The sequence below is a fragment of the Myotis nattereri genome, assembly GCF_964212035.1.
Source record: "Myotis nattereri genome assembly, chromosome: X".
Classification (NCBI taxonomy): domain Eukaryota; kingdom Metazoa; phylum Chordata; class Mammalia; order Chiroptera; family Vespertilionidae; genus Myotis; species Myotis nattereri.
Window position 1 is genome coordinate 42,562,002 of NC_138078.1, and position 20,478 is coordinate 42,582,479.

A 20,478-nucleotide genomic window follows, 5' to 3' on the forward strand; every position below is an offset into this window, starting at 1 on the left:
TTTCTGAGTTCTCTGTTCTGTTCCATTGGTCTATATATCTGTTCTTGTGCCAGTACCAGGCAGTTTTGAGAACAGTGGCTTTATAATATAACTAGATGTCTGACACCTCTTATTTTTCATCTGTTGATAATATCCAAGTCTTTGAAAAGAAGGTTATAGCCCTAACCGGTTTGGCTCAGTGGATAGAGCGTCTGCCTGCAGACTGAAAGGTCCCGGGTTCGATTCCGGTCAAGGGCATGTACCTTGGTTGCGGGCATATCCTTAGTAGGAGGTGTGCAGGAGGCAGCTGATCGGTGTTTCTCTCTCATCGATGTTTCTAGCTCTCTATCCCTCTCCCTTCCTCTCTGTAAAAAATCAATAAAGTATATTTTTTTTAAAAAAAGGTTATAATAGGAACAGAAAGAGGAGAAAATTGAAGTAGTAATAGGAAATAACCTATCATTAATAAATTGGGAGTTGTTTTTAACCATCTGTGACCTTGAATGAAGGTATAATAATAATGGCAAAGTTTGTAATGATTGAATAAAAAAATGTTATTCCCTCTTTTTAAAAATACATTTTTGGCATTATCAAGTATGAAAATGTTAATATCTTGCTACTAAGAAAAAGTCTGTTTGGAGCATTCCTTTCCTACCTGTTGTCAGTCCTCTCCTCTTACTCTTTGTCTTTCTAAAGCCATGGGAATAAAGAAGAGTTCTCTTGCAGAGGAATACAACTAGCTGTGGATTGGTTTCTAGATAAAGGCCATAAAGATATTACTGTATTTGTGCCTGCATGGAGAAAGGAGCAATCCCGACCTGATGCACTAATTACAGGTATGATTTTAAATAAGACATTTTTTCTCATCCAGAGCAAACTAGCAAGATAGTTTGGAGAGATGTTGATGATCTCAATTTAGATAATTATTTTTATAAGTTTATTAAGTATACTTTAAAATTTATTTTATTAACTATATTTTAAGAATATTTTTCCAGAGATTAAAAATGGCAGCAGAGTAAGTGGATGTTGCACAGACATGCTCCCAGGAACAAACTGGTATTACAATTAAAATACAGAAAAACTTCCTGAATAGTCAACAGAAAACTTGCAGGAGAGTTTGATACCTGAGGACCAAAAGTGGAGACCGCATAGAGCAGTGGTTCTCAACCTTCCTAATGCCGTGACCCTTTAATACAGTTCCTCATGTTGTGGTGACCCCCAATTTCATTGTTACAAATTGAACATAATTAAAGCATAGTGATTAATCACAAAAACAATATGTAATTATATATGTGTTTTCCAATGGTCTTAGGTGACCCCTGTGAAAGGGTCGTTCGACCCCCAAAGGGGTCGCGACCCACAGGTTGAGAACTGCTGGCATAGAGACTAGAAGGAGGAACAGAGGCCTGAAAGGGCCAGCCAGGCACCCACAGACAGCAACTGAAGTCCCAGAGAGATATCTCAGCTGTGGGGAATTGCCATTAAGAATTTTAGGATCTAATGGAATAGAATAGAGAGCCCAGAAATCGGCCCGAACCAATATGCTCAATTAATATTTGTCAAAGGAGGCAAGAACATATTATGGAGCCAAGATAGTCTCTTCAATAAATGGTGTTGGGAAAATTGGACAGATATATGCAAGAAAATGAAACTAGACCACCAACTTACACCATACACAAAAATAAACTCAAAATGGATAAAGGACTTAAATGTATTACAGGAAACCATAAAAATTCTAGAAGAATCCAAAGGCAACAAAATCTCAGACATATGCCGAAGCAATTTCTTCACTGATACAGCTCCTAGGGCACTTGAATTAAAGAGAAAATGAACAAATGGGACTACATCAAAATAAAAAGCTTCTGCACAGCAAAAGAAACCATCAACAAAACAACGAGAAAACCCACTGTGTGGGAAAACATATTTGCCAATGTCATATCTGATAAGGGCCTAATCTCCAAAATTTATAGGGAACTCATACAACTCAACAAAAGGAAGATAAACAATCCAATCAAAAAATGGGCAAAGGACCTAAATAGACACCTTTCAAAAGAGGACATTCAGAAAGCCAAGAGACATATGAAAACATGCTCAAAGTCACTAATCATCTGAGAGATGCAAATCAAAACAACAATGAGGTACCATCTCACACCTGTCAGACTGGCTATCATCAACAAATCAACAAACGACAAGTGCTGGAGAGGATGTGGAGAAAAAGGAACACTTGTGCACTGCTGATGGGAATGCAGACTGGTGCAGCCACTATGGAAGACAGTATGGAGTTTCCTCAAAAAACTGAAAATGGAACTCCCATTTGACCCTGTGATCCCACTTCTAGGAATATATCCCAAGAAACCAGAAACACCAATCAGAAAGGATATATGCACCCCTATGTTCATAGCAGCACAATTCACCATAGCTAAGATCGGAAAACAGCCTAAGTGCCCATCAGTAGATGAATGGATTAGAAAACGGTGGTACATCTACACGATGGAATACTATGCTGCTCTAAAAAGGAAGGAACTCTTACCATTTGCAACGGCATGGATGGAACTGGAGAGCATTATGCTAAGTGAAATAAGCCAGTCAATGAAGGAAAAATACCACATGATCTCGCTCATTCATAGATAATAGAGACCATTATAAACTTTTGAACAATAATAGATACAGAGGCAGAGCTGCCCCAAACAGATTGTCAAACTGCAGCGGGAAGGCCGGGGAGGGTTGGGGGGCAGGAGGTAGGGGGGTAAGAGATCAACTAAAGGACTTGTATGCATGCATATAAGCATAACCAGTGGACATAAGACATTGGGGGATAGGGGAGGCTAGGGGACTGTCTAGGGCGGGGGGATAAATGGACACATATGTAATACGCTTTGTAATACTTTAAGCGATAAATTTTAAAAAAAAAAGAATTTTAGGATCTAATCCCAAAGCTGGGCCCCCTAACTGAGAACACCAAAAGGAGGTACCCACATAACATCTGGCTGTGAAAAGCAGTGGGGTGCTGTCTGCCAGAGAATAATAGCTGAAAATTCAGGCACCCTCTTAAAGGACCAACACACAAAATTCCCTGTGGAGCCACCCACCATGTGCTCCAGCAAAGGGAGGGTGAAGTGGACTGGAGCTGTGAGAGCAGAAGCCAGGACTGGAGACTCGGGATAGAGCTCAGAAGGAAGACACCCCTAGTTTCCTGGGCTGAGTCATTCCTTCACACAGCAGAGAACATCTTTCCACATAGGCATTTGCCTTGCCTGGGGGGAAGACAGTTGACACACCCTATTGGAAAACACCTTACCCTGAGGCTATTTAAGAGATTAAAAATAACAATTAGCCTCCAGGAAGAAGAAACTGCCCCAACCCGTTGAAAGAAAATTCTCACCACACCTGAGGACGATTGCCTGGAGGACAATTCAAGTCAGAATCCTAACAGTCTGTAGGCCAGCAGTTCTCAACCTGTGGGTCACCACCCCTTTGGAGGTCAAACAACCCTTTCACAGGGGTCGCCTAAATACATCCTGCATATCAGATATTTACATTACGATTCATAACAGTAGCAAAATTACAGTTATGAAGTAGCAACGAAAATAATTTTATGGTTGGGGGTCACCACAACATGAGGAACTATATTAAAGGGTCGTGGCATTAGTAAGGTTGAGAACCACTGCTGTAGGCAAAGGCAATCTCTGGAGGCTTTGGGTCTTTCCCTGATCTAATTAGTCAGAAACAGCCTTTAACACTGTCCTGCACTAGAGATTGAGAGGTTAGAAGATCTACCTAATACATAGTCACAAACCCAAATAGAAAGCCAAAATGAGGAGACAAAGAAACAACCCCCAAATGAAAGAACTAGAGAATTCTCCAGAAGAAGAGATAAATAAAGCATGGAGAAGAAATTTATCTGAAGCAGAATTCAGAGTAATGATGGTAAAGATGCTCAACAGTATGAAAAAAGACATGGTAACTATGAAAAAAGAACAGTCTGAGATAAAGAATGACATAACACAAATAAAAAACACATTGGAAGGAATACACAGCAGATTAGGGGAAGCTGAGGATCAAACAGTGAATTGGAAGACAGAGTTGAAAATACCACTCAATCAGAAAACCAAAAAGAAAAAAACAGTTAAAAAACAGGAGGACAGCTTAACGGAGCTGTGGCACAATGTGAAATGTGAAACATAACAATATTGGAATAGCAGGTGTTCCACAAGAGGCAGAAAGGGAGAATGGCATAGAGAAGGTATTTGAAGAAATAATGGCAGAAAACTTCCCTAACCTGGTACAGGAAAAAGTCACACAAGTTCAGGAGGCACAGAGAAACCCAAACAAGAAGAACACAAACAGGCTCACACCCAGACACATCATAATTAAAATGCCAAAAATTAAAGACGAAGAGAGAATCTTAATGGCAGTAAGAGAAAAGAAAACTGTTCCTACAAAGGAGTTCCCATAAGGCTGACACCTGATTTCTCATTAGAAATTCTACAGTCCAGAAGGGAATGGTATGAAGTACTCAAGGTAGTGGAAAGCAAGGATCTGAGACCAAGATTACTATATCCAGCAAGGCTATCATTCAAAATAGATGGTCAAATAAAGAGCTTCTCAGACAAAAAAAGGCTAAAGGAGTACATCACCACTACCCAGCAAAGTCACTAATTATCTGAGAGATGCAAATCAAATCGACAATGTGGTACCATCTCATACCTGTCAGAATGGCTATCATTGACAAATCAACAAACGACAAGTGCTGGTGAGGATGTGGAGTCTACGGCCATACCACCCTGAACGCGCCCAATCTCGTCTGATCTCGGAGGATGTGGAGAAAAAGGAACTCTCGTGCACTGCTGGTGGTAATGCAGACTGGTGCAGCCACTGTGGAGCACAGTATGGAGTTTCCTCAAAAAACTAAAAATGAAACTTCCATTTGACCCAGTGATCCCACTTCTAGGAATATATCCCAAGAAAACAGAAACACCAATCAGAAAGGATATATGCACCCCTGTGCTCATAGTGGCACAATTCACCATAGCTAAGATTTGGAATCAGCCTAAGTACCCATCAGCAGATGAGTGGATTAAAAAACTGTGGTATATCTACACAATGGAATACATCGCTTCAGTATAAAAGGAGGAATTCTTACCATTTGCAACAGCATGAATGGAACTGGAGAGCATTATGCTAAGTGAAATAAGCCAGTCAGAGTAAGATAAATATCACATGTTCTCACTTATTTATGTAATATAATGAACAACAGAAACTGATGAACAAAAACAGATCCAGAGACAGAGAAGCATTGATCAGATGCTCAAACTGCAGAGGGAAGTTAGGGGAGGGTGGGGGTAAGAGAGAGAGATCAACCAAAGGACTTGTATGCTTGCATATAAGCCTAAGTGATAGATGCAGACAATAGGGGGTGAGGGTGAGGGCAAGACTGGGGGGATGAGGAGACAGTGGGGGCTAAGGACACATTTGTAATATCTTAATCAATAAAAAATACATAAAATTAAAAAAGAAGGTAAAAAAAACCTGTACTCAGACAACTACAGGATGTTGAAAAAAGACATAGAGGAAGATATTAAAAAATGAAAAAAATGTACCATGTCCATGGATTGGTAGAATCAACATCATTAAAATGTCCATATTACTCAAAGCAATCTATAGATTTAATTAAATCCCTAGAACAAACTCTCCAATAATTCATATTGCATTTATAAAGACCTTGAATAGCCACAGCAATCCTGAGAAAGAAGAACAAAGTTGGAGGGATCACAATACAGATATCAAGCTATAGTACAAAGCCACTGTTCTCAAAACTGCCTGCTACTGGCACAATAACAGACATATAGGCCAATGGAACAGAACAGAGAACCCATAAATCGACACAAGCCATTATACTCAATTAATATTTGAAAGAGGAGGCAAGAGCATACAATGGAGTGAAGACAGTCTCTTCAATAAATGGTGTTGGGAAAATTGGACAGATACATAAAAAAAACACTGAAACTAGATCACCAACGTACACCATACACAAAAATAAACTCAATATGGATAAAAGACTTAAACATAATATGAGAAACCATAAAAAGCTTAGAAGAATCCATAGGCAGCAAATATCAGAGATATGTCATAGCAATATCTTTACTGATACAGCTCTTGGGACAATGGAAACTAAGGATAAAATAAACAAATGGGACTACATCCAAATAAAAAGCTTTTGCACAGCAAAAGAAACCATTAACAAAACAAGAAAGCCCACTTCATGGGAGAACATACTTGCCAATGTTACATCCAATAAGGGTTTCACCTCCAAAATTTACAGGGAACTCATATAACTTAACAAAAGGAAGGCAAACAATCCATCAAACAATGGGCAAAGGACCTAAATAGACACTTTTTAAAAGAGGACATACAGATGGCCAAGAGACATATGAAAACATGGTCAAAGCCACTCATCATCTGGGAGATGCAAATCAAAATGACAATGAAGTACCATCTCACACCTGTCATAATGGCTATCATCAACAAATCAACAAACGACAAGTGCTGGGAAGGATGAGGCGAAAAAGGAACCCTCTTGCACTGCTGGTGGAAATGCAGGCTGGTGCAGCCACTGTGGAGAACAATATGGAGTTTCCTCAAAAAATTAAAAATGGAACTCCCATTTGACCCAGTAATCCCACTTCTAGGAATATATCCCAAGAAATCAGAAACACCAGTCAGAAAGGATATATGCACCCCTCTGTTTCGTAGCAGCACACTTTACAATAGGTAAGATTTGGAATCAGCCTAAGTGCCTGCCCATCAGCAGATGAGTGGATTAAAAAACTTTGGTACATCTATACAATGGAATACTATGCTGCTGTAAAAAAAAAGAAACTCTTACCATTTGCAACAGCGTGGATCAACCTGGAGAGCATTATGCTAAGCAAAATAAGCCAGTCAGAGAAAGATAAATACCACATGATCTCATTTGTGGACTGTAATGAACAACATAAACTGATGAACAAAAATAGAGCCAGAGGAAAAAGATATTTTAGAATATAATTGAAGTAACCCTGATATTTTCAGATTTTTAATATTTCCTACAACTTTTGTGATATTATACTATGGAAGTACAGTTTTGGTTATATTATTATATTTAAAATCTTTTTTTCTTGAAATATTATTTATTGCATGTAATATATTTAAAATAGTTTTTTGAAATATTAATATTTATTGCATGTAACATTATTATTTTTAAAATCATTTTTCTTGTGATAAAAAAGGAATATTTTTCCAAGTAAAACTATCATTCTGTTGTTCCATACAACAGTTAAATAGAGACACCTTCAATTCAACAAAGAATCAAGCTCACAGTTTAAAAAAAGGTGTGCTTTTCTATTTTACCATAGACTACAGACTAAAGGAGGTTGAATTTGGTTATGAATATGACTGCTTCCTAAAAGACTAAAGAAACTGGTAGAAAATGAATCTCATTCTGTACCAGAGAAGTGATTGTGGCATTTGAAATTAAGGGGTAGAAAAGAGAGAGGGAGAAGTCTCATGGCAGTCAGAGTCAACTTATCCACAAGACATAGTAGTCCAAGGGCCCAAGGCCCATGATGATAATTTTAGGGTCCCACAGAAATGTTTCAATATTTTTTATTTTTTAAATTATTTTTACATCCTCACTTGAGGACATGTGGGGGGAGGGGGGTGGTAGAGAGAGAGAGAGAGAAACTTGATTGGTTGCCTTCTGTGTGTGCCCTAACTGGGATCCAACCTGCAACCCAGGTATGTGCCCTGACCGGGAATTGAATCGGCAACCTTTCAGTGCACTGAACAATGCTCAACCAACCGAGCCACTCTGGCTTGGCAAAAATGCTTTAATTTATTTTCTTTTTAGCATCAGGAAGAAAAAATTGGATATAATGATAATTAAATAATAATATATCTAACTAGATTATTTGTGCCTATACCAGTGCAGTTGTAAAGTATAATCTAATCTAATAAAAGAGAAACATGCAAATTGACCATACCTCCACTACATCCACAAGCCACACCCACCATCCAATCAGGCGCTAATATGCAAATTAACCCAACTAAGATGGTGGTGGCCATGGAGCTGAAGCGAGCAGGAGGTTTGTGTTGCCCTGGCAATGGAGGAAGCCAAGCTTCCTGCCTGCCCTACCTGCCCTGAGCTATGCTCAAGGTTACAAAGTTTCAATTATAGAAGATAAATAAATGCCAAATATCTGCTTCCAGCTGCCGTGTCCTCTGATCAAGGTGGGGCTGGGAGCCTAGGTTGCCAGGGGCAACCCAGGCTTCCAGGACCTTGGCTCTGCTCAAGGCTACAAAGTTTCAATTATAGAAGATAAAGAAATTCCAGACACCTGCTTCCAGCCCGTGGATATGGCCAGCCTGAAAACATCCTTCAGCCCCTCACCCATGCTGGACAGGCACCCCAGTAGGCCCCCCAACCCCGCACCCTGAAGGGTCTGTGGTCAGCCTGAAAACAGCCCACAGCCCCTCACCCAGGCTGGCCACATCCCCATAGGGTGAGGGTCCCTACTGGGGGGGCTTGACCAGCCTGCAAACAGCCCTCAGCCCCTCACCCAGGCTGGCCAAACCCCCATGGGGTGAGGGTCCCCCGGGGGGCTTGGCCAAACTGCAAACAGCCATCCCCTCACCCAGGCTGGCCAGACACCCCAGTGAGGACCTCTACCCCAAAGGGGGTGTGGCCAGCCTGAAAATGACCCTCAGCCCCTCACCCAGGCTGGCCAGGCACCCCAGCAGGACCCTGATCCAGAACACCCTTCAGGGCAAACCAGCTGGCCCCAAACCATGCACCAGGCCTCTATCCTATATAATAAAAGGGCAATATGCAAATTGACCCTAACAGCGGAACGACTGGGAATGACTGGTCACTATGACACACATTGACCACCTGAGGGCAGACGCTCAATGCAGGAGCTTCCCCCTGGTGGTCAGTGCACTCCCACAGGGAGAGCTCTGCTCAGCCACAAGCCAGGCTGATGGCTGCCAGCACAGCGATGGTGTCAGGAGCCTCTCCCACCTCCTCAGCAGCGCTAATGATGTCCGACTGCAGCTTAGGCCTGCTCCCCGCTGGCAAATGGACATCCCCCGAGGGCTCCCGGGCTGCCAGAGGGATGTCTGACTGCCAGGTTAGGCCCAAACCCCTGGGGAGCGGGCCTAAGCCAGCAGGTGGACATTCCTCGAGGGGTCCCAGACTGCGAGAGGGCATAGGCTGGGCTGAGTGACCCCCCCCCCCGAGTGCACAAATTTTTGTGCACTGGGCCTCTAGTCCTATATAATAAAAGCCTAATATGCAAATTGTTTGACCGAGAGTTCGACTGCTCGCTATGACGTGCGCTGACCACCAGGGGGCAGTGCGGACCATGGTGGGTGTCTGCACTGGCAGTGGGCGGCAGTGGAGGTCTGCCAGCCCTGGTGGGCCCTGATGAAAGCAGGACCACGGTGGGATGGTGGAGCAGGTGAGGGGGCAGTGCCAGGCCATGGCGGGGTGCCAGGCGGGGCTTTGGGACTGCAAAGCTGGGGGCGCGAGCTGGGGCCTGATCCCCACAGGCCACCCCGAGGGACCCCACCTGTGTATGAATTTGTCCACCAGGCCTCTAGTCTTATCTAATAACGATGGAATATGCAAATTGACCATCATGCTGTCACAAAGATGGCTGTGCCCACAGCACAGGCCATATTCCTGTAACGAGCCTTAATGAGCAATCAGCAGGGACCTGAGGCTGCATGGCGCTGGGCTGGGGCAGGGGACCTCAGGCTGCACCCCCGCCCCAGCACCAGGCCGAGTGACCTCAGGCCGCTCCCCCCGCCCAGTGGGATTGACAGGGGACCTCAGGCTGCGCCCCCCACCAGGCAGGGCTTGACGGGGACCTCAGGCCACACCACCCCCAACCCGGTGCCGGGGGAACCTGAGGCTGCACCTGCCGCCCAGCGGGGCTTGACAGAGGACCTAAGGCTGTGCCCCCCACCAGGCAGGGCTTGAAGGGGGCCCTGAGGCTGCGGCCCCCACCCAGCAGGACTTGGTGGGGGATCTCAGACCATGCCCCCTGCCCAGCGGGGCTTGACAGGGGACCTCAGGCCATGCCCCCCACCTAGTGCGGCTTGACGGGGGATCTCAGGCCATGTCCAGCGGGGCTTGATGGTGTACCTCAGGCCATGCTCCCCACCTGACACTGGGCCAAAGGACCTCAGACCATGATCCCCACCCTGGCGCTGGGCCATGGGACCTGAGGCCTTACTGCCCACCCTGGGGCCAGGCCAGGGGACCTGAGGGTGTGCTGGGGGACCTGAAGCTGCGCCTCCCTGCCCAGAGGGGCTTCACAAGGGTGGGGCTGGCCGGGTCTGGATCTCGCCCAATGGGGGTGGGGCTAGCTGAGTCTGGGTGTCACACGATTTTGAGGTGCCGTGGATGGGTGGGGACTTGACTCTGGGTCCCATGGCGCACCCCAGACTCTGACAGGAGGAAGATTTTCATATACATTTTACTAATTTTCTTTCATCTCTGACACTTCTATTATAGAGAAAGGGCAAATAGAAATATTAAAATATTTCCTCTACTGAATCCCCTTTTAATGTGCACGAATTTTGTGCACCAGGCCACTAGTTTTTAATATATCTTTATGGAATAATGGCCCATGAAGGCAAAACTGCCAAAAATCCAAAAAAATCATATGCAGCCCTAATGGCAGGAAGCTCACTGTATTCACTAACAACAATATGTGAAGCTAGCTCTTTATATTTTAGAGCATATAGACCCCAGTCCTCTGAGTATCAGCTATTGGCTGATGTGACAAATGGCTGTTGTAGCTGTCTACCAGCGGCTGAACAGGCTCCCAGACTCAGTCTGAGAGTGGATCCTGGCCCTACTCGTACACAACCTTCCTTTTCTCAACAATAAAGAGGCCAAAAGGAACGAGGGGCAGTACTAACATACCACAGCTTGATGTTTTCCCTTAACTGTGGCCTTCCTTTAGGCAGAAGGTAAAAACAGAAGTCCCTAGGAGTGATGCTTTATTCTCCTAGTGGCAAACACATCCTCAGTATACTGCCCTATTTTCTTCAGCAGCTAAAAACTGGTATTTTAGTTTTGTTTTTAAATATAATTTTATTTATTTCAGAGAAGAAGGGAGAGGGAGAGAGAAATAGAAACATCAATGTTGAGAATCATTGATCAGCTGCCTCCTGCATGCCTCACACTGGGAATTGAACCCACAAGCCAGGCATGTGCCCTAACTGGGAATTGAACTGTGACCTCTTGGTTCATAGGTTGACCCTCAACCACTGAGCCCACCGGCCGGGTTGGTGCTTCAGTTTTTAGCTGCATGAATTCTAGAATATCAGTGATATTTCTCACTCTTCATGGTAGGTTTAAAACTTAGTTGTCATTGAATTCAGTTCCCTCATTTTTTTTCCTCACCCGAAGATACGTTTTTATTGATTTTTTCTTTTTAGAGAGAGAGAGGGAGAGAGAGAGAGAGAGAGAGAGAGAGAGAGAGAGAGAGAGAGAAATTAATGTGAGAGAGAAATATTGATTAGTTGTCTCCCATATGTTCCCCAACCACAGATTGAACCCGCAATCAAGGTATGTGCTCTGACTGGGAATCTAATCTGCAACCTTTCGGTTTACGGGACAACTCTCCAACCACCTGAGCCACACCGGCCAAGGCTCCAATTCCTTCATTTTATCTAAAAGAAAGCTGAAATCCAAAAGGGAAGGTGACTTGTCTAAGGTCACAATCCAAATTGGTGCCATAGCCAGGAATAGAGGCCACTTTCTCTCTAAGGGAAAATAATATATTCATCTAGTACCAATTTATCAATTCATAATGTTGTTAATTTCCAAAGATAATTTCTGTTCTGTGGCATAAAATCCATATTTTGACAGATCAAGATATCCTACGAAAACTAGAGAAGGAGAAGATTCTTGTCTTCACACCATCCCGAAGGGTCCAAGGCAGGAGAGTTGTCTGCTACGATGACCGGTTCATAGTCAAACTGGCTTTTGATTCTGATGGCATCATTGTATCCAACGATAACTATCGAGACCTTCAAGTCGAAAAGCCAGAATGGAAGAAGTTTATAGAAGAGCGATTGCTGATGTATTCTTTTGTGAATGACAAGTAAGTTTCTTTCCTGTAGACTTTGAATAGCCTAAATCCAAGTTACCACTAGGAATAGGTCTCATTTCACGTCAGTAAACATTTCCTGAACACTTACTGTGTACTGTGCGTTATGCTGGCTGCCATGGGGATAAAATGGTGGAAGAAACAAGACTTACCCTTAAGAAGAGACAACCATAGTATGGTGTGATAAGTGCTATAGTTACAATTTTTAAATTGCTTTATCTATGTGAAACAATAGGAAAAGGCTTCACAGAGAAGATGACATTTGAGTTGAAGTTTACAAATAGAGGAAAGGGGGCTGCTGGGCATTACAGGTAAAGAAGACATCATGAATAAAGCTATAAAGGTGTGGAAGTGGGTTACATGTTGAGGAAAACCGCAGGTATGCTAGTTTGGCTGGGACATATAGTCCATGGAAGAATTATGCACAGGAAAAATCATTCATTTTTTGTGATCAAGGGGAAACAGGGAGAAAAAAATGCTGGCTTAGCAAAAGATAGACTTGAGACAGGAAGGGCAATTATGAGGCTGTGACAATAGTAGAGGCAAGAGGTAATTAAGGCATACACTTATGATAAGTGGTACTGGGAACAGAAGGGAAGACATTTATCTCTTGCTTGCTTTCAGATTTATGCCTCCAGATGATCCTTTAGGACGCCATGGTCCAAGCCTTGAAAATTTCTTAAGAAAGAGACCTGTTGTTCCTGAACACAAGAAGCAACCATGCCCTTATGGTGAGTACCTTATGTGCAAAACTGAGTTCTGTACTAAGGAAAGCATAAGGACTCAGAATACTTTATCTTCAAGATTTCCCTGTCAAATGGAAAATTCTGGCTTGTCTACTTTCTGTGAGTTAAAGTCTTGTCTTCGTGTGTTTTCATTTAGGTATTTAAAGAAACATCCTAGAAACTGCATGAGAAAAGGGTAACCAGAATTGAAAAGATTAGTTGTTACTTGTTAAAATTAGTTGTTATTTGTGTTCTAGCTGCCTCTGTTCTGAGCAGTGTTGCTGGGGCAGGGAAACGCAGAACCCCACAGGGCCTATAGAAGCAGAAAGGATAATGCTAAATTGGGTTTTGCCCCAAGAAAGATGTCTCTCAGGCAGGTGATTGCACCCTCTGTCAACTAACAAATACCCTTCTCTTCAGATCTGTACTTTCCAATTTGCTTCTAAACTTTGGTTTCATTTACTTTTTAAAAATACAGTTTTATAGAGTACTTTAATGATCTTACCCAAGTCCCTCTGTTACAAAGTTTGTGAGCCTAACAGTGCAACATGGGTTGCCTGGTCTGAGGCTACTTTGGATGTTCAGTCTTTTGGGGGTAATTATTGGTTTTTGGACATCTGGGTTTTTGTCCTCAATTAACATTTATTTAAATCATAGAGTATTTTCATGTTCATTATCTTCATTTAATCTTTACAACAACCCTATAATATAGGAATAATTGCAAACCTTGTTTACAGAAGAGGAAACTGAGGCTCAGGAAGTAGTCACTCCCCAAGGTCACATGGCTAGTAAGTGACATAGCTGGAATTGAAACTTAGCTCTGACTGGCCTCCAAGCCTGTGCTCTTTGCATTGCACTATACTGCCTGCTGCTGCTCTACACCACTTCAGCACACGGGTTATCTCTAGGCAAAGTTGTGAATTATAGGAAAATAAAAGCTGTTCAACTGCTTAGCTCCTAGCTTTCACACTGCAGTTTCCTCCCCAGCTTTCTTCTTCTTCTCTCTCCCCTCACAGTGTGTGATGCCTCCTTGGTGTTGTCTGTCTCTCATCTTTATGGAAAGTTACTTTTTTGCCTTAACCCCAAACAGTAAAACTCTAACCTGAATGACCAGATTGTTACGACAGTTTCTGGCACAGAGAGTCACACCACTATGAAAGAGGTCTTACCCCAAGGCATTATTTTTCAGGCAAAAAATGCACCTACGGCCACAAGTGCAAATACTACCATCCGGAGCGGGCCAACCAACCCCAGCGTTCGGTGGCTGATGAGCTCCGCATCAGTGCCAAACTATCCACAGTGAAAACTATGAGCGAAGGCACCCTGGCCAAATGTGGCACAGGGTTGTCTAATGCCAAAAGTGAGATAACCTCAGAAGTCAAGCGTGTGGCTCCTAAGCGCCAATCAGATCCCAGCATCCGGTCAGTGGCTGTGGAACCTGAGGAATGGCTGTCCATTTCCCGTAAGCCGGAGGCCAGTTCTGTACCTTCACTTGTGACCGCCCTAAGTGTCCCTACAATCCCACCCCCCAAAAGCCATGCAGTGGGTGCACTCAACACCCGTTCGGCCAGTAGCCCAGTGCCAGGATCCTCTCATTTCCCCCACCAGAAGTCCTCATTGGAGCACATGGCCAGCATGCAGTATCCCCCCATCCTGGTTACCAACAGCCATGGGACCCCTATTAGTTATGCCGAGCAATACCCAAAGTTTGAGTCCTTGGGGGACCATGGCTACTATTCAATGTTAGGTGACTTCTCCAAAATGAACATCAACAGCATGCATAATCGAGAGTACTACATGGCTGAAGCAGACTCGGGGGTGTATGCCAGGAATCCCAACCTCTGTCCAGACAGCCGTATGAGCCATACCAGGAATGACAACTATTCCTCTTACAACAACCTGTACTTGGCTGTAGCTGATGCCCATCCTGAAGGCAGTTTGAAGCTGCATCGCTCAGCATCTCAAAACCGTCTTCAGCCTTTTCCTCATGGTTACCATGAAGCCTTAATGCGAGCGCAGAGCTATGGCCCAGAGGATTCTAAGCAAGCCCCTCACAAGCAGTCAGTCCCCCACTTAGTTCTGCATGCCCAGCACCCAGCAACTGGAGCACGCTTCAGCTGTCCTGGAGACTACCCCATGCCTCACAATATCCATCCTGGGGCAACTTCCCAGCCAGGACGTGCCCTGGTGATGACTCGGATGGACAGCATTTCTGACTCCCGCCTCTATGAGAGCAACCCCATGAGGCAAAGACGGCCTCCTCTGTGCCGGGAACAACATGCTAGCTGGGACCCACTGCCTTGTACAACTGACTCCTATGGCTACCATTCCTATCCCTTGAGTAACAACCTCATGCAACCATGCTATGAACCAGTGATGGTACGGAGCGTACCTGAAAAGATGGAGCAGCTTTGGAGGAATCCTTGGGTCGGAATGTGCAATGATTCCAGGGAGCATATGATCCCAGAGCACCAGTATCAGACCTACAAGAACCTCTGCAATATTTTCCCTTCCAACATCGTCCTTGCAGTGATGGAGAAGAATCCTCACACAGCAGATGCCCAGCAGCTGGCAGCCTTGATTGTTTCTAAGCTTAGGGCTGCACGTTGACATGACATAGTATCTATTCCTTTATACAAACATGAATATTAATACTAATAATGCATTAATACTATGATAACAGTAACTAATAATTGTGTGTTGCGCTTTAAAAGTTACAGACTGTTAACGTCATTGAAGCACATAACAACCCTGTGAGGTAAGTTTTACTAGTGTGTTGTTTGCTAGACAAGGAAACTGAAGCTCATTGAGATTAAATTATTTGCTAAGGTCACACTGCTAGCAAATTACCAAGTCAGGACTCACACCCAAGTCCTCTGATTCCAAGTCTCATACCCTTTTGCACTGCATTATGCAGGTAATGAAGGACAAAACCTAGGGGGAGAGACCCAAGTATAAGAAACCCCAAGAGATTCCATTATGAATGTTGTCATAGTTACACATTTTATATTACAAAGTATTGATGATATGTCTAATTTAGAGAACATCAAGATCAGGTCATATGTTGAATTAACCTTTTAGAATTTTTAATAGGAATATTTAAAGCTATTTAAAAACAAATGCATACTTTATTGCATGGATATCTGACCATTTAATGTCTTTATTAACCAAGCTATAGAGTCACATCAAAGCTTCTAGAGCTATATTTCAAATCTACTGCTAGGAATTATATTGCATGTATGACTGTATGCATTTAGTTTGAAATGTGTGTGTATCTCTGTATCACTTTTTATATAGTGATAAGACAGGCTCTGCACAGTCCTTAGTCTATAGCTAAACAGATCACAAATCTGAATTGATAATTTTATGTCACATTTCATAGTTTCAACTCACTTTTAAAGTGAAATTACATGCTAATATTTGAACACTGCTTTCTTAGGCAACAGAGCAAACTATTTCCTTTGCACTTTTTTACTTATCAACATTTATTAAGAGTTGTTAGCTTTTAAATCTCTTCACCTAAGCAATTTAGGGATCAGATTGCTGCCATCTTCTGCAGAATAGCTGATTGATAAGCTCAAGTTTCAAGCATAGTAAGTGTGTGCTAGACAAGCACAAAAGAGTTTGACCAGGGCTAAGGAATTTACTACCAGAAAGATGGCCAAACTCATGTGGCATTAAATGATGAACACAAAAGCTGCACTCAAGAAGGGTCTAATGGATGAGCTTTGGACTTCTGATCTATGCAGTATTCAACATCACAGAATAAAATGTAATGGAGGACAGTGCACAGCCATGTAATCCACTTTCTCCTATTGTCCACTCTTTGGGCAATGAAGTTGAACATTGGTGGAGCAGAATTTCTTTAAGAAACACAACCAGGGGATTTTCTAGATAGAAAAAGTAGCTTCCAAAAGGAATGCTACATCTTTTCTAATATCTGGCTCAGTTATGCACTTCAAATACATGCCAAGAGAGAAAACTTGCCCTTAGATAATTCTTAGATGCATTACTAAAGAAGGCAGGACTTTGGGTTGAGTGGCATCATTTGCACAACTTGTTATCTTGCTCAGGGTGGGAACCTTTATAGCTAAATGCCTCTAAAAGAGGCATTTTTAGTTTTTCTTTTTTTAAAGCTGCACTAAATGAACCCCCTTTTTGAATCTATTGTATAGTTCAGCATTTTGAACCATGACTAGCTCACTATTTCATGAGCTGGATCTTAATAATTTCTATGGTCGTTTTTTCATAAAAGTTAAGAAGGCCTGGCCTTGGCCTTTTGTTTCTTCATGAGAAGGTGTGACACTGCCTATAAATGTTTCTTACTCTGAAACACTCCGAATGTGAGGCTGTAGTCAGGGTTGTTTCTGGTGGTTTGATAATGGCTTGCATGCTCTTTATTGGCTCTCCATAACTGTCCTAGTTGATCAAAAATGTATAAACCAATGTTTCCCTTCTGTTAACCATAGCTTCACATTCATGTCCTACCCTCTGATTTTTCCATTCCCCAGCATATTGAGGTGTAAAAGTATTTTCTGCCATGTAGGTCTATAGAGAGTAACAGCTGCCACTGAAGTGCTTCCTACTTCACACAACCACCATTTCATACTTTCAACTTCTTGCACCTTCTAAATCTGTCCTGTCTAAATCAGGGTATTTGACAATTTTAGAGAACTCTATTGCCTTTGTGCCGGTAAATTCATCTTCCTACCAAAATCATCAATGGCACCACAGTGTCCACTACCTGCACAATTTACCAGGAAGCACAAGATTAATCTTGTCAGCTGCAATTCATCTTGAACATGTTCGTTTAGTAATAAAAAAAGTATAAGCTCCTCCCAATGCAGGAAATATTTTTAAGGCAGAATATGTATTTATTTCCTAAAAACAATTATCATTCTCTTCTCATAAAATGTGTATGAACCAAAGCTGCTAGGAGCAATGCCTAAAATAACCAGAAATGACCTTTTGTTGATACAAATTGTATCTCTTTTTTTCCTGATTGTATAGTAACACATGTACAAAACTCATCTTAAACTAGATTTGGTACTGACTTTCACCATGATGTTTGTGGCACTGTGTGTCACAGGGAAGTAGCCCAGGAGACATGAGAGAGCTTTTATTTCCAAAGGGCAGTAGTAGTTCATAGACAAAGACAGTTTTTCAAGGCCTCTTTATTACTATGTGCACATTGTATATACAGTTTCAAGCATTATATTGCAATAAATTCTCCTTAGCCTATTAAATTTAATATGTCCTTGCAAAAGGAATTTTTTATACCAAGTGTCAGTATTAGTGAATCATTTGCAAGAATTGGTAAGTAGAGCTATACAATTATGAATGCATAAATCCAGCTTGTTTCTTAGTGAAGTTATTAGAGAAACATTTTCTTTACATTGAGGCCTACACACTTCTTGATGTTTCCATTGTGTCTGTAATTATAAAACAGCAAATTCAAAGAAGCATTGGAACCCCCTTGGCTTCCTTGATAATGAAATCAAGCTTCCTTCGTGGACCTAAGTGGGTGTTCTTCAGGATATTTACCTCAAAGCACTCAGCAGGGGTTACTGCACAGTGTTTTGTGTGGTTTTCAAGCAGTAGTACATTTTGCAAGAGGTGCTTTGCAATTTTAATTCTTCCTCTGAGTTTCTGAACTCATGGAAAGTCTATGCTTGTTCAGACCTTAGATTTTGTAGATTTTGTTGTTGTTATGTTTTATTTCAACCTGAGGAAGTGTGACTCTGGAGTGGCATGTTCAATCCAGGGAACCTTTTCAAAGGTAGCATACAGCCACTACACTCTCTCTTAAGGTGCAAGGTATGGAAGGGAGAATGACAGATGCCTTATGGAAATGGCCTACAAACTTTTCTTCTAAGTAATTATTTCTGTCCCTCTCTCTCTCCCTCTCTCTGCTAGTTTCCAGGAAAATACTTCTAAATCCCACTTTTTCTATTTTAGAATAAATTGTCTTTATACAATATTCAAACATTGATACCCATTAACCTTTGACACTGGGTTTTCTTCTAATATAAAAAAATTAATTTGAGATACCATTCTATTTATGCTATACAAATGCCCCTTTTGAGGGCCAATTTCTTCCTTCTTTCTCTTTCTTTCTTTCTCTCTTTCTTTCTCTTTCTTTCTTTCTTTCTTTCTTTCTTTCTTTCTTTCTTTCTTTCTTTCTTTCTTTCTTGAGGATCTGTTTTTATTAATTTGAGAGATAGAGAGATAGATAATTAGATGAGAGAGAGAGAGAGAGAGAGAGAGAGAGAGAGAGAGAGAGAGAGATATTGTTGTGAGAGAGAAACATCTATTAGTTGCCTCCCATACATGCCCCGACCGGGGCTTGAAACTGAAACCTGGGTATGTGTCCTGACCGGGAATCAAACCCATGACCCTTTGGGGCACAGGGAGATGCTCCAACCAACTGAGCCACACTGGCCAGGGCTGAGGGCCAATTTTAATACACTTTGTTTTACTCTGTGAACCAGGTCTGGAACTACACAGGGAAAGTAATGTTAAGCTGTCCAAAGAGTCCTGCTCAGGTCTCCTGCTAACCCTTCTCTGCCTTCCCCTAGTTTGCTTCTCCTCAGTTCTGACACTGAGGAGTATATAGTCTTCAAATGAAATGACGTTAGTTCTCATTGTAAACCAAACCAGTATATTTTGGGAACCTGCTTGTCTAAAGTAGTCAATGCCTTTGAAAAGACTCAGAATGTTCACTATCTATTATATTGTAGCTAGCTATATATATAGGCAGATTGACTATTTTCCATCCTGGTTTGTGAATCATTGAGCTATAGTAGTTTGCTTTATCTATTTGTAGGATTAAACAATACTGTTTAATGGTTGTAAACTTTTATAAAATCTCTTTGGGTTTTTTGTTTGACCCAAACACAATGTAAGTCTCAATGACAAAATATACAAAGCTAACCAGAGGTGAGTGAAAACATATTCTACCCCATTTTGTCTGACTCTATAATGCATGTGCAATGCTTTGCAATATGTACTTACTAGCATGAATGTCTATGACTATGAGGTTTTAATTTGTTTCGCCTATAATAGTGATGGAAAATGGTGTATACTTGACAACAATGAACTGTAACTACACTTATTTACTGCATAAACTATTTGTCTACTAACCAGTAATGGCTTTGTTTCTTTAAGAACAACACCAAAAGTCATACCACACCTACATATATACACACTCTGGTTTGCTCCTAAAATGATTAAATTTCTGTCCTTGGAACTGACATCTTGACATAAGCTATAAGGAGGGGGATCTTCCCAAATGAGTTCAACTGAATTTTATCACAGTAGCAGTTTTTGTCTACTAACACAGCTCTAAATGCCAGTCAACTGGAGATTCCCTCAGGCTTGAGTGGGGCAAGGCATCCACTGGTGGTTCATAACAAGGTGGAGAACTCAGATTTGAGGCTTATTTCTGTAAAGAACCTATAGTTTATCCCCTGAATAGCCTCAGTGTCACAGAGGCATCATCTGCTGGGCCTTAGAGCTAGAAGCCTCCTGGCACTCTATACTTCACAGAAAAGTCACTCGGGGAGTACTCAGCAGCATCAACTCTATCAGGTTATAGGTGTGGGAACTGA

At 42.2% G+C, this 20,478-nt stretch overlaps 1 protein-coding gene across 1 annotated transcript in view; it reads left to right on the forward strand.

Annotated features, from left to right (window-relative positions):
* Window positions 1-15,478, forward strand: part of ZC3H12B (zinc finger CCCH-type containing 12B) — a gene marked incomplete at its 3' end in the record, with an annotated part of 438,369 nt that extends 422,891 nt beyond the window's left edge. The window contains exons 8-11 of the mRNA XM_081080808.1: window positions 676-815; window positions 11,903-12,137; window positions 12,768-12,874; window positions 14,058-15,478. Coding sequence (XP_080936934.1) covers window positions 676-815; window positions 11,903-12,137; window positions 12,768-12,874; window positions 14,058-15,478 — 1,903 coding nt within the window. The remainder of the gene's footprint in view (window positions 1-675; window positions 816-11,902; window positions 12,138-12,767; window positions 12,875-14,057) is intronic.
* Between the last annotated feature and the right edge of the window lie 5,000 nt (window positions 15,479-20,478).